The 14,435-nt window shown below is 38.8% G+C and overlaps 1 protein-coding gene across 4 annotated transcripts in view; it reads right to left on the bottom strand.

Moving 5' to 3' along the window:
* Nucleotides 1–243: 243 nt before the first annotated feature.
* HMG20A (high mobility group 20A) overlaps nt 244–14,435 on the bottom strand; it is a 69,508-nt gene continuing 55,316 nt past the window's right edge. For 3 of the 4 annotated variants that reach the window (XM_025389960.1, XM_025389962.1, XM_025389963.1), the window contains 6 exons: nt 12,903–13,035; nt 12,118–12,149; nt 6,299–6,374; nt 5,372–5,587; nt 4,565–4,707; nt 244–908 (listed from right to left, as the gene is read on the bottom strand). In XM_025389960.1, coding sequence (XP_025245745.1) covers nt 4,571–4,707; nt 5,372–5,587; nt 6,299–6,374; nt 12,118–12,149; nt 12,903–13,035 — 594 coding nt within the window. In that variant the 3' untranslated portion in view covers nt 244–908; nt 4,565–4,570. Of the gene's footprint in view, nt 909–4,281; nt 4,708–5,371; nt 5,588–6,298; nt 6,375–12,117; nt 12,150–12,902; nt 13,036–14,435 lie in introns of those variants that run through there. The other variant, XM_025389961.1, reaches the window with a different exon arrangement.

The raw sequence follows: 14,435 nt of genomic DNA, 5'->3' as shown, positions 1-14,435 counted from the left end.
GCCCTTTGTACTCTTTCCCTTTCTCCTCTGTTTACAAGTGACCTTTTCCTCAGCAAAAATGCTCCACAAGACATTGTCAATGGATGGGAACAGAAGAGCCTTGCTGGGGCTGGGACTCCATGTCTGTGCAGGAGCAATGCTTAGAAAACAGTAGGCAGTACCAGTGAGGAAGGAAAGAGCATTCTCCTTTAGGGCAGCAATCACAAAGCATTCTCCTTTAGGGCAGCAATCACAAAGCCACACTAAGACTGGTACCCACTGAGCACCATGTGGGGTAGGAAACATAGCCTTGCTCCACATGGCACTATCAACAAGAAGCTCCTTTCTTTGGAGTCACAGCAGGGCAATGATGGGAGAAGATTGGGCCTGTCTAATGCAAGAAACTCTCCTTCAGAACCTTGCTGAGCAACAAAGTTCAGAGGTCAGAAAATGGAGATGTATAAATTGGTGGGGGCCAAGAAAAGCAAAAATAACCCCCAGAGGCATTTAAAAAAGTGACAAGTAGGTAAGAAAACTGGAGCTCCACTGATAAAAGGGTCTAAGTGAAATTACAACATGAGAAGTCTTCCTTTCTGCAGCAGCAGATGTCAGCATCAGGGTCACCCAGTAAGCTGAAGATATGCAGCTCCACTTTAACAGAAATGGAAATGGTAGGAACCTGAAGACCTGGGAGAGTGGCTGCATACCTTCAAAGTTTCACAGAAGGACAATTCCATAGGAAGCTCATATACATGTTGCTGCTCCTTCATATGGCTTCCTGGGGTGACGGCCTTTCACTCACTGAAAATTCTTTCACAAGCAAAGGGATCTGCACTCTTTCTCCACCCCCACTCAGTTCAAATTTCCATGGATGGCTTCTCATTCCTTACAAGTAAAAACACTTATGGAACATCTTGGAGCTCTAAGACCTGTGGAATCAGGAGAAAACAAAACAAAACAAAAAAAACCAGAACAAAAACAAAAACAAACAAGGAAAATAACACCAAGAAAGTAAGTATTGATTGGAAGGGGTTAGCACTATGGATTTTAAAAATGCTTTGGTTTCATAAGCGTTACAGTGAGTGCAGGGTATATGTAAACTAAAGAACTCAAAAAGCTGCAAGCAGGCAACCTCATTGAGATGTTTTACATAACATTTCAATGAGAAACATAACACTGCTCCAGTTCAGCAACAACGGGAGGTAGGAAAATCATCAGCTAAACACAGAAAAGCAACTATCAGGGACAAACCTGAGGAGGGAAAATGAGTAACCTACTTTAGTCTGAAGAATGTATGGTCAATCAAAACCAATTTTCTTCAAGTGTTAACTAAGGATATCTGCATGTATAGAGATGTATTACGTGCATATAATCAAGAACATTTCTCATATTAAAAAAAATACAGTCACATAAGATTTTCTTCCCCTAAACTCAAACAGCCAAATATTATCATTGAAATCAGGCAACATATGCATTTTAGTAGTTTATATAAGGTAGTCACCTTTCAACTTAAAATCACCCCCATGGCTTCCTCCCAGTTCCACTTGTCTCTAGGTACTACTCAGTCACAAGAAAGGTGACAGGTAGGGTAATTCTTCCACTGTATATTTATCAAAATAATTTTAAAATGGGCTAAAACTCTGTAACATTATAATTCCTGGATTGTAATTTTTTTCTATTTACTTCCTATGTATCTTAATGCTCTATTTCAGGACTTTTTAGTGCTTTCCCCTTCCCCCATCCACCTCTTCCTTAGAGCAATGTTTTAGAAACCCAGTGAATGAGAGTTTAGATATCTGTGGTTCTAGTCTTGGATTCTGTACTCATCTATGCAGATATTTTCAAGCAAGATGTTTCTCCTCTCTGGGATTCAGTTTCTTCATATATAAAATGTTGGATTTCTAAAGGGCCCTTCCAACTCTAATATGCTCCTCTGAAACTTGTAGACCATTAGCTTCCCTTCACTCACTGGCTCCTGACAGTGGATGAAACCTTTGCCAAACTCTTGTCAGAGTAATTAATTGCACCATGAGTGCTGGGGACATCAGCCTCGCTGTCTGTACATATTTGTATGATTAGGCCAAACCAGTATTAATCACAGTCTTTGTAATTATTTCCTTTGACAGTTTTGGGGGGTGTGGGAAACCACCTATTGTTAGTTATGTTTGCATGGCTAGATTGTAAGAATCTGTAGTAATATAACAGTTCACACTTTTAGTTATTTTTTCAGGGGCAAAATATTTGTAGGTTAAAATCAAGGATAATAGTAATATTCTAAGTTTACAGACTCCTCAGAAAACAAATAATATAGTTTATATTCTTGAGATGAACAAAGCTTTAGGAGAGTCTTACTGGCAAAGTGCTCAAAATGGAAAACCACTTTTGGGTCAATACTTAATTAGCTGCCCTATATCTATGTGAAGAGACACCATGTTATCAATTAATGTTTTCTTTCACAATCTTCCACACTGTTTCTCCCAGCTCTCACTTTTCAAGCATACAAGAGTGCTAATTGAAAACACTGTACGAAAATGGGAAGGATGATGAGCTCCTGAAAATCCCAGGCCTAGATTTACAAGCTGTTCCCTTCATAAGCAGCAGCAGTAATGCCACTTCTTTATTCTGCAGGGAGTCCAGCCATCTCTAAGAAGTACAGTCCATTCCATCTGGCTACTCACTAGAAGGATGGTAATCCTTTCCCCATCAGAGGCTGAGGCTAAAATACAATGCATTGCCTTGTACAGTTACCATCCAAGGGCATCACCAACAAGTATACTAGGCATTTATCTTTGTCTCTACTAGGCATTTATCTTTACATATGTTGCTCAAAGTCCAAACCGAGTCAGAATATAAATTATGTATATGAGTGTGCTCATGTACTCACAGGATGAATAAAGATTCAAACCCATGACCAATCTAAGGAACATATCCTGCTGTTGACTCTCATTTTAGTATCCATATATGGCCACCTCATTGTAGAGTCCAATCTTAAAATTTCCACACAGTTTCTATGTCTGCAGGTATGGAATAACTTAACCAATAGAGCAAAGGGATGCCAATTTTGTGGGATGGCATACTAAAAGGGTATCCCATCTTTAGGAATTTGAATGAACAAATAGCAATTCCATTTAAGAAATGACCATTAGTACCAAAAAGTGTACATGTAGATCCCTTCTGGGGGAAAAAAAAAAAAGGAATACATACTACTGCTCATTTGTTGAATATATTTTTTAAAAACTTATTTTCTCTCTCCTCTTTTTTTTGCTTGAGAATTTTATATTTTTATGGTTTTCTGAGACAGAGTCTTGCTCTGTCACCCTGGCTAGAATACACTAGTGTGACCCGAACTTACTGAAACCTGAACTACTGGGCTTAAGTGATCCTCCTGCCTCAGCCTCCTGAGTAGCTAGGACTACAGGTGTGTGCCATCATGCTCGGCTAATTTTTTTCATTTTTTTAAAAGCAGGGGTCTCACTATTTTGTCCAAGCTGGTCTTGAACTCCTGGGCTCAGGCAATTCTGCCTCAACCTCCCAAAGTGCTAGAACTACAGGCATGAGCCACTATGCCCCACCAAGAATTTATTTATTTTTTATTAAAAAAAAATTTTGAGACAGTATCTTGCTCTATCACCCAGGCTGGCGTGCAGTGGTGTGATAATGGCTCACTGCAGCCTCGCCTCGACTTCCTTGGCTCAAGTGATCCTCCCACTTCAGCCTCCCAAGTAGCTGGGACCACAAGCTCACGCCACCATGCCTGGCTAATTTTTTGTAGTTTTTGTAGATGTAGGGTTTTGTCATGTTGCCCAGACTGGTCTTGAACTCCTGGGCTCTAGCAGTCTGCCTGCCTTGACCTCCCAAAGTGCTAGGCTTACAGGTGTGAGCCATTGCACCTGGCTGAAGAATTTATTTTTTAATCTATCAAAACCAGGGAGTTACCTGTTTGTATGGTGAGTCCACATCAACATTTAACAGACAACAGTCACTGTGTTATTGAGTGGTGAATATAAAAGCTTCCTACTTATGTAGGCTCACATACATACAATGTCTCACTGACTACTTCTAAATTATCATTAGTATTTTCCAGAGAAAAGGAAGATTAAAAATTAAGTTATATTTGTTTTGTTCTGAGTGCTATTTTGGGGATGATTTCCTCTAAGTTTCCCACTCACTTTTCAAAACCTTTTGGGAAACTGATGCCCAAGAATACAGCTAATAAGTGACAAAGCTAGAACTGAAGCTAAACCACAAAAACCATGCTCTTCCCATTAAACTATTCTGAAGCAAGCATGAGAAAAAACTGTCTTGAGTCTGTTTTATTTTATTTTTAGAGACATGATCTCTCTGGACTTGAACTGCTGGGCTCAAGCAATCCTTCCACCTAAGCCTCCCAAGTAGCTGGGACTACAGTGACTCTGTTTTCTAATATTATTTACCACATTTAACAACCACGCAACAGGAATCTTAACCAAGTCTCCAACTCATTCATCCAATGTAATCCCATGGTTTTAGTAGTATTGATAAAGTCTGATGACATCTTATTTTTGATGATGTGCTGGCATATAAATATTTATCAGTGAGCACTCACCATTCCCTAACGATCAAGTCTGTTCACAACTTCTCGAACTGTAGCTATGAAGTTTTCATTGTCTTGGGGATTAGCTAAAATAATACTGTGCAGTCTGTTCATATATGAGTCAATGGTGTCCACTGTAGGTGTCTCTCCACTTCCTGAAGTGAGATAAGAATAAAGTAAGAAAATTCTCCCTATTCAGTTTTACCATAAAACACAATTTCAAAGAAATAGTGATTCTAATGTGGTCTGCTCCACAGACATGCTTTTAATTTTAGAGGAGAGACTTTTAGGTCTCAAAGAAATAAATTAGTCTACATACTCTAAATAAACAGATGGGCTATATAATTGCTGATTGGATATATGAGTAGCTGCATGTAACAGAAGGTTAGACTCTCTCAGCTTTCTGCTGACTATCCTCAAAATGAAAGAGTATATAAGAAATACCAGTGTTCATTTTCCCCTCCTTCCCGTTAAAACAGAAACTACAAAGCAAACAAACATACATAAGAGGAAGCACTCTCCTCAAGATTTACTACTCAGTTTCCAGTGTTCTGAATAGCAAATTAAGCTTAAAAGAGAGGAAAACAGATATTAAAATATAAATAGACAAAAATTTGAATGACCAGAGAGCCTGAAACATTGGATGATTTTAGCCAATACTGACATTCTTTTATATCCAGAGGAGAAAAAATGTATTTTAATTAATTTTCCTCTGGAGGAGATTTCAACCTTTCCACACCAGTACTAACATAAATACCATCCTGCTCCCCACAACACACACACCCCTGTCCCTGACAGTTCTCAGGCAGGAAGACTTACCAGGCAAGGGCATGCTGGCAAAGCTGCTGGTCAGCACCTGCCGCAGGGTCTCCAGGTGCTGCTGTAAGACTGTGTTGCGGCTCCGCTCCTGGATCACATCCACCTCCAGCTTCTCCACTGCTGTGCGCATGCTCTCCACGTGCTTTTGCAGGGCTGCATTCCTCTCCTCAAACTCCATGTTGGATTTGCGAAGCTGGCGGAGCTCTGCCTCCCGAGCTGAGGACATACATCCCACAGAACACATGCAGCACTAGAAGGAGTCTCTGAGGAGTCCCAATGACTTTTACAGGGAAGTTCTGCTTAGCTGCCTCTAATTTAGCTACCCCACCTCATCTCCCTATTCTCATTATGGCATTCCAGATAGCAATTTCAGCAATGAAACGCCTGACTCCCCAGAGCTATTTTAATTCTTAAAGTTAGTCACATTTCATACGTAAGATTGCAACAGTTTCAATTCCCAGTATTTTTTTGTTTGTTAGTTTTTGCTTTTTAAAATTGTACAATGAGAAGCCTGAGGGGTTTTGCAGGGGGATCCTGGAGACTGGCCAAGCACAGCTGTAGGTACCCATCTTTACCACAATGGGATCAGATTTGCTCTTAGTTATTTTATATTTTGGACTCCCATGTAAGCTTTTATTTGTACAAAGGGTTCCAGGCTCAGAGTCTGAAGACAAGTGAATTTGTGATTTGCATTTATTTCCTTTCATCCAGAGACCAAAGAAGCTTTGACAACAATGGCCTAACTTTCCTTCACTGGTCTTTGAGCAGCTACCTTTACCATAGAGTGAAATAGAGGCAGTTCTTCTTCCTTTAGACTAGTCCTAAGGAGGGATAACACTACCATTGCTTTTGAGCAATGCATTTCTTCTGAGAAGTAAGTCCCCTGTCAAAAATCTGAGAAACACAAAAAGAAACTTCCGTAATCACCTTTGCTATGGTTCAAGAATTCCTCTGTAAATATAGGGATGTCAAAAACAGACCGTTCCTTTACCTCTGTTTCTTTCTGTGAATCAAGAGGAACAAAACAGTTAATTCTTAATAGAAGCTAAATTAAATAATAGTGCCTGAAGACAATGATCACGTCTTCTTTAAAAAAGAATAGGGTGAGCAGGAATCAGTCCAGGTGAGTCTGTGAGGGAAATGTATTCATCTTTCCATTGGAATCCAACTTTCATAGAGCTTAAGCAGGTAAAGTATTCACTTCTCTCAGGTGTACAACTACTGTGTAATTAGAAACCTTAAAACAACGTTACGTAAATTTCCCTAATGGAGAATTTGAAGCCAATTCTTAGCCTTGTATTTTGAATAGTCAACAGTATACAGTTGTGAAAGTGATTGCAGTGGGAATTGAGAAAGAGTGTTTTTTTTCAGTCACTTTTGTTGGTTATGCATGTAAAATGTTCCCTAAGATTATGCAATATAAATCTGCAGAGTGGACAATAAGAATTTTAAGCAGAAATCTGACAGCTACGAGCAATAATTATGATATTCCATTGGTACTTCTATTTACTTATGAGAGGCAGCCTATCTTTGGGGTCTTTCAGATTTTCTTTAGACACAGGAAAAACAAACAAACAAACATACATACAAGACCAAGAAATCAGAAATAACTAGGTTCTAAAAATTAGAAAGCAGAGGATTATGTGAGATACAAAAGAGTAACAAAGCCTAAAATTAATTCACCAATAAGCCATTAAAAGTAAAAAAGCCTCACAAGATCATTGCAAAATATATTCCACAATGATCTTTAAGAATAAAGTCAATAATTCAAGATGCTTTGGCTGTCACTTCTAAAATGAATTTGAAGTTGAAAGCATTGTGAATATTAATTTTAAGTGTCTTGGCATAGTGTTCAAAATTTTCCATAACAAAGGTGGTAAAATGGCAGGAAGTGAGAAGTGAAGAAACTGTTAGTGAAATCTTAAGATCCCAGGACCTTTATAACATGAAAAACATGCAAACATAATACCTATATTTCATTCCTATAAACAACTGTTCAAAGCTAGATAGAATGTATCTTTCCTACTCTGGTCACCACTGGCTTTTTTTCTTTTTTTTCTGGAGACGGAGTCTTTCTCTGTTGCCTACGGTGGAGTGCAGTGGCGCGATCTCAGCTCACTGCAACCTCCGTCTCTTGGGTTCAAGCAATTCTCCTGCCCCAGCCTCTCAAGTCGCTGGGATTACAGGTGCCTACCACCATGGCTGGCTAATTTTCTGTATTTTTAAAGTAGAGATGGGGTTTCGCCATGTTGGCCAGGCTGGTCTTAACTCCTGACCTCTGGTGATCCACCTGCCTTGGCCTCCCAAAGTGCTGGGATTACAGGCTTGAGCCACCGTGCCCGGCCTCCACTAGTTTTCTAAATCTTTGAACCCCAAAATGACTTGGTGCCCAGTAGAAAAGCTAAGCAGTTCACAGCTTAAGAGGGAAATCTGACACCCGAGCTCCTGTTTTCATAATGGTGGCTGTCTAGTAAGGGGGCTGGGCTGTGTGAACCACCTGCCAATGGCAGCTGAGCAAGAAAGACACTGAAAAGCTATGTAATTTCAGAACACTTAATTTCTACTTTGTATTTTTCTTCCTAACAAAAGAAAGCAAAGTTTCCCAGAACAACTTGAAAATAAACAACAAAATTATCAATTGAAAGTCCCAAGTTTCAACATGCAAAGCTCTACCTCGAGCCAGTTCCTAGGGGATTTCAATGGAAATTAATGTATGAACAAGAAAGGCTGGTTCCAGAAGGAATCTTAGCCATATTTTGCAGTGGCTTTCTCTCAAATTTGCTGGCTTCCCATATGCTTTAACTGTTACTGGGCTGCTGCAGGAAAACAAAACTTATGACACATAATCCCAACACGCGCAAGGCATAACAGATACAAACATAAGTCCACAGATGACTTAGCATAAAGACTTAGGACATTATCATCCTATCTTATTTAGTCTCCAACTTAACTGCAGTTACATGAGATCAGTTACCTAGCCATACGTCTCAATATCTGCCAGTTAGATGGGTAAAGTGGAGACGCTTGGCTCCCATTACCATGGTACAAAGATCCCTCTCCAAGGTCTTGACTCTCCTCAGACTGGTAATCTTTTCTCTCCTTTGCCAGAGCAGTCCAAACCAAGCTAATTATGTAAGGGCAGAGGCCAGCACCACATAGGTGCATTAACACACTGCCCCTTGGTACAGATTCTTAGAGCACAAAATAAGAAACATTAAAGCAATTAAATGAAACTATTCAGTCTCTGAAAGGTAACAGAGAAATTCTACTTAATGGAAGAGTGGTAATAAAAAACATCAGCGCTCTTCCATTACTGAGCACATTTCATGGCATGGAGAGGATCCTCCTGGGGGCTTGGGTGTACTTAAGCTGCTCCAAGGATAGCTCAAGGGATTAAAATCATAAGGATTTGATTACCCTTTCACTGAAAGGGTCTAATTTGTTCAGGCTGAGTGTCATTCTGTCATTTCTCATAAATTAAAGGAGAAACAAAATTATTGTTTCTATCTTAGTTTTCACATGAGATACAGACACTTTCTTGAGAGTAATACTAGCTAACTCTTGGGTCTAGTGGGCTGGCTTTCGATTTGAGAGGAGCAAGAATATTCTTCACTTTGGTTTTCCATTCTGGATATTGAATGGAGGTTAAGAGAAAAGAGGCCCTTTTGAACTGAACCTATCTTGCTGTGATCTAGGCCCAGGGCCAGAATTTCAAAGAGTGTGATATGTGCTTCTCTCAAGAGCCTTTTACTTTGGGAAATGCTCTTAACATTGTGTACCACCCTGAAGTGCCCCACTGCTATGCAGAATGGCTTTCAGGTCAGCATTTCTTCAGCTCTAATATGCTCTCTCCAGTACCTGCCTCGGTAACAATGACTTAGGGATCCAAGTTTCATTTGGAATACAATAGGTTTCTTTACTATACACAAACCAAATAGTTTACTTAACTACCAACACATTTTGCTGACATCTCGGGCAACCAGGCCCATTTTTACTTTCAACACTGTGTCGTTTATGCTACGTAGCATGGCATTGTGCTGTCAAGAATGCTAGACTATGACGCAGAAGGCCTGGGTTTCCGTCACAATTCTGCCTCCAATTTAATTCAGTAAGTGATTCTGGGTAAATTCTTTCCATTCTATATACCGTCTTAGGCAAGTCACTTTCCTCACTGACAAAATGAGGTGGTCACTTGAGAGGATCACTAAGTTTCAGTGTTTTACTCCTCATAGGATAAGTAAAGGGAAATAAGTATGTATTTAGGATCTATGGTCTTTAGACAATGCAAGATATTTGCTCTTTTATCAAAAACTTACTCATACCTCTGCTAGAGCCATTTTACCCACCCTGAGGTCTCCACAAAACCTAGGTCATTTTAAAGTCCTGATTCAATTACTCCTTTCCATGGGCTCCTTCTGTGGCTGCTTTTCACCCACAGTGCTTTCTATTTTTCTGAACTTCTATTATACTAAGAAGTTATATGTAAGAAAATTACTGGGTAACAGTGTTTAAAAACAGTTTTAAAACTTTCAAATCAGTTCTTTTATATTGCAATTGTTCTAAAATTATCTAATTTAGGAAACATATTATTCAGTGAAAAATAAAAATGGCTAAAGTAAGGGACATTAATTGGGTCAACACGCTTACTAAAGGAGCTTTATCCTGCTGTGGGCATACCAACACATGGATTTACAGAACCTACTGTATAACCTTTTAAGAAACAACTGTTCGCTCTCCATCTGCTCACTCCTTTTTTTTGTTTGGTTTAACATGTGTCTAGTCTAATCCTGTAACAGGGAAACATAGAGACTCACTTCTTTTCACAAATCACAGACATTACAGAAATTCATATTATACTAATGTATCTGAATAAACACCTTCACTTCTCAAATTATCAGCAGCAGGTTCTATGATACAGACTAAATCTACATGTTTTCTGACTGCAACTATCAAGTTTACTGAAGACAAAAATGTCCCATATAGTTTGGCCAGCAAAATTCATAGTGATGAAATGAGTCAGATGATTGACACCTATTCAGACGACTGACTAGAAAATGTGAGCTCTAATGTTTCAGATTACTGTCCAAATTCTCTTTGGTAACTCTTAAGGATAGAGAAGCTATAAAATAGAGAAAAAAAGAAGTACGGAAATTTCATGATATTGATAGTTGGGCACACAGGCAAAGAAAGATAGAAGTAATTATACAAATGTCTGCTAATATGAAAAGTTTGCAACATTATTATGATTTACAATACAAAGAATACATACAAAGTTTCTCCAGCAAAAAAACATAACATTTCATCCGAATTAGAGCATAGAATGTCATATATAATTACATTTATATGGGATCTATCTGAAGAATAAAATGCAAATATTTACTATGTTTCTCACTTTATAGTTCATAGATGGTAATAACATCTATTTGACCTGTGAATCTGAATCTTTTCTCTATGTTTTAAGGTAACCAACATTTCCTTGATTTGGTAAAAAAACAAATACATGTAAAATAGTACATCAGAAAATTCTTTTTGTTCAAATTCCCAGTTATTTCAGGTCAACTTTGAATAGATTCTTGTACAAAAATAATCACTTATGGAATACCTTCTCAAGGTAAGGGTATCATGATAGGTGGTATAGGGTTGGATATAAAGATGAAAACTAGACTGTGCATGTCCACAAAGAAATTACAACCAAAGAGTGTGAGCCCTTGAATTACCTCAAAACCCCTAGGTCAGATCAGCTAAGCACATAAGAGAAGTATAGAGAGCCATGAAGGTTAAAGGAAGTTGGAGGAAACAAAAGTTTGAAGGAGGAAACATAATTTGAAATAACACACACACCTAAATCCCATACACACAGAAACATAGGCCTAAATCCTATCAATGGGGCTGAACCAAGTGGGAGGAAAGAAACCAGTATACAAACATGTGCTAGTGAAGTGAGGGAATAGGAAAGGAGGTGTAAAAACTGAGACACTGAGCAGGGCATGGTGGCTCACGCCTGTAATCCCATCACTTTGGAAGGCCAAGGCAGGTGGATCACGAGGTCAGGAGATCGAGACCATCCTGGCTAATACGGTGAAACCCTGTCTCTACTAAAAATGCAAAAAAAGTAGCCAGGTGTGGTGGCATGAGCCTGTAGTCCCAGCTACTTGGGAGGCTGACACAGGAGAATCGCTTGAACCTGGGAGGCAGAGGTTGCAGTGAGCCGAGATTGTGCCACTGCACTCCAGCCTGGGCAACAGAGTGAGACTCTATCTCAAAAACAAAACAAAACAAAACAAAACAAAACAAAACAAACAAAAAAATGAGATACTGGTGCTTGTGCTCTATCGACATTGTAGCTGAACAGTTCATTTTAAGCAAATGCTGGATTCTTTAAATAACAACTTTTCTGAGAGTCAGATTAAAGTATGTGGTGATGATAAACTATGGTCAAGTTATAGCTTTCAGCTAGCTCTGATTTCTATACTTCATTCCAAATTCCAGCCATCTTTGGCATTTAAAGCCAATAAAATTCTTAGATCACAGGAAAGGATTGAGGTTAGGGGCTGTAGTTCAATGACAGACACACAACGTAAGTGTCTGCCATATGCTAAGAACCCCCAAGCTAAAGTATCTCATTTAATCTGAATTATGACATAGGAAATACTCTGCATTCCCTAAAAAAAAAAATCCAGTAGCATTTCAAAAAGCAACATTATTATAAATACATATATGTGGTATGTAGACAGATGGCTAATTACCTCATGATCATGAGTGGCCTGCCGGGCTGCATCTAAAAATATAAAAGAATAAGAGAACATTACATTTAAAAAGAAAGCAATAACCAAATCGAAGTGTATGACTGTGCCAAACTATAAAACCTGCTGATATATGTAGATTCTCATAACATATTATATTTTTCCTTAAGACTTTATTAATCGGTCAGCCAACAAAAGTAAGGGAACCCCATACCTACAGAATTAGAATTCATAATTAGGCATAAGAGAAACAGCAGACACAGTTTTTAACTTTAGGGAGAACAGGGTGAAAGAGTAGACAGAAGACACAAACCAAAGACTACTTGTACAACATCTATAATTTTAGCAGGCCAGATGCCCAAGTAGAGAGAAGATGTGATGGCTAAGGAAAAATAGACTAGTTGTGGATGGTGCTTCAAAAATGACACATGAAAGTCTTAGAAGTGTTAAAGGCAAGTTACTGTTACTGATATAATTTTGTAGATAGGTTTGCTTATAGGCAGAGAAATGCCTAAACTGGGAATCAGGAAAAGGGCAGGCAGGCAACTAACAGGGGTCTTGGAGGACAAGCCAAAATCATCGATAACAGACATGGAAACCCAGTTGAAATTTCTAAATGAGAGCAATGTGATTTTAATAAAATTCCAAAATAATGCTTGTAAGTGAATACTGGATAGTGGAGAGAATACAGAAACACGTCTTTTCTAGTTACCACTCTTAACAGTTGGTTTTATGACACTCCATCACCCACAACAAATTACAAATACATTTGGTTCTGGTTTTGATACCTTGCCTATGAGATTTGCCTTTCTGACGGTCCTGGGTTTTCCTACTGAAGACCTTGTAGGCCTCAGTTTTCTGATACTGTTCCAGTTCCTTCATGTAGCGCTCCTTATCTCTGTCTGCTTCATCAAGGTAGCGCTAGGAAAGAAACACAGAATTATTTTCAAGAAAATGAGATCTTATTTAAATAAAATTCAACTACCTATTTGAAGAAAATGGGACAATTAGAACATGGGAAGAAAAGAATATAGGGAATATGCCTTAAAAAAGAATCAGAAAAATAAGAGTTGTATGAATAGAATAAAATATAACCTCTCAATTATAAAAGAAATAGGTCATTATGAGTTTTTAGACTAATTATTGCCTTTTCTAACCTAATGAAGACAAGTTCTATTGAGATCATTCTTATAAAAAATTCATGAAGATGATTAGAGTTATTCTTCTAACTCTATAGATAGAACTCTACATGGCCACTAGAGCCATCCTCATGAGATCTGCACACCACATAGGCACACTTAGTCTTCCCAAGGGAAGGAATAGAATATTACTTTGTTTTGCTGTCTCCAGCCCATTTTGAGGGGATGATGTCATACATCAATTGGCCCTTTAAGAGCCAGAAGATTGGAGCAATGAAGCTAGGAGACACAAAGAACATAAAAATAATGATCTCATCCTATGGACCTAAAAATGGACTACTCTGAGAGAACCTCTATGTACATGCTTTGATTGCTTTGTGCTATTAATTATTTAAACAAAGTTCATTGCTCTACCAGGATTATTTTGTTTAATGCTTTGCCCTTTTCATTCATCAAAAGGAAGTATAAGAAAGTATAAAAATACTGCTTCTAAATGAATGGAAAACACACTCAGAAATTATATTAAACACCTTGTCCCACATAAGAGCCAGATGTAGGGGATACCCAACTGGCCAAATCTGGTACAATTTAAGCACCAAAATAATTTAGTAATACAATATAAACTAGTAGAAGAAACTTCATACGATTATTAGTATGATTTATAATAGACATAATACCAATGATTTGTTACCATACAAATACAATAAATGGGGGTATACATGGGGGTAGGAGCATGGTGGCTCACGCCTATAATCCCAACACTTTGGGAGGCCGAGGTGGGTGGATCACTTGAGGTCAGGAGTTCGAGACCAGCCTGGTCAACATGCTGAAACCCCATCTCTACTAAAAATACAAAAATTAGCTGGGCGTGCGTGGTGGTGCACGCCTGTAGTCCCAGCTACGTGGGAAGCTGAGGCTAGAGAATCACTTGAATCTGGGAGGCGGAGGGTGCAATGAGCTGAGATTGCACCACTGCACTCCAGCTTGGGCGACAGAGCAAGACTCCATCTCAAAAAACAAACAAACAAACAAACAAACAAATAAATAAATGGGGGGAGGGGATCGGGCATGGTGGCTCATATCTGTAATCAAAGGATGTTGGGAGGCTGAGGCAAGAGGATTGCTTGAGCCCAGATGTTTGAGTCCAGGCTAGGCAACAAAGTGAGATCCCGTCTCTACAAA

The sequence above is a fragment of the Theropithecus gelada genome, chromosome 7a (assembly GCF_003255815.1).
Source record: "Theropithecus gelada isolate Dixy chromosome 7a, Tgel_1.0, whole genome shotgun sequence".
Classification (NCBI taxonomy): domain Eukaryota; kingdom Metazoa; phylum Chordata; class Mammalia; order Primates; family Cercopithecidae; genus Theropithecus; species Theropithecus gelada.
The sequence above is the reverse complement of the archived record's forward strand: the minus strand, read 5'-3'. Positions and strand labels throughout refer to the sequence as shown.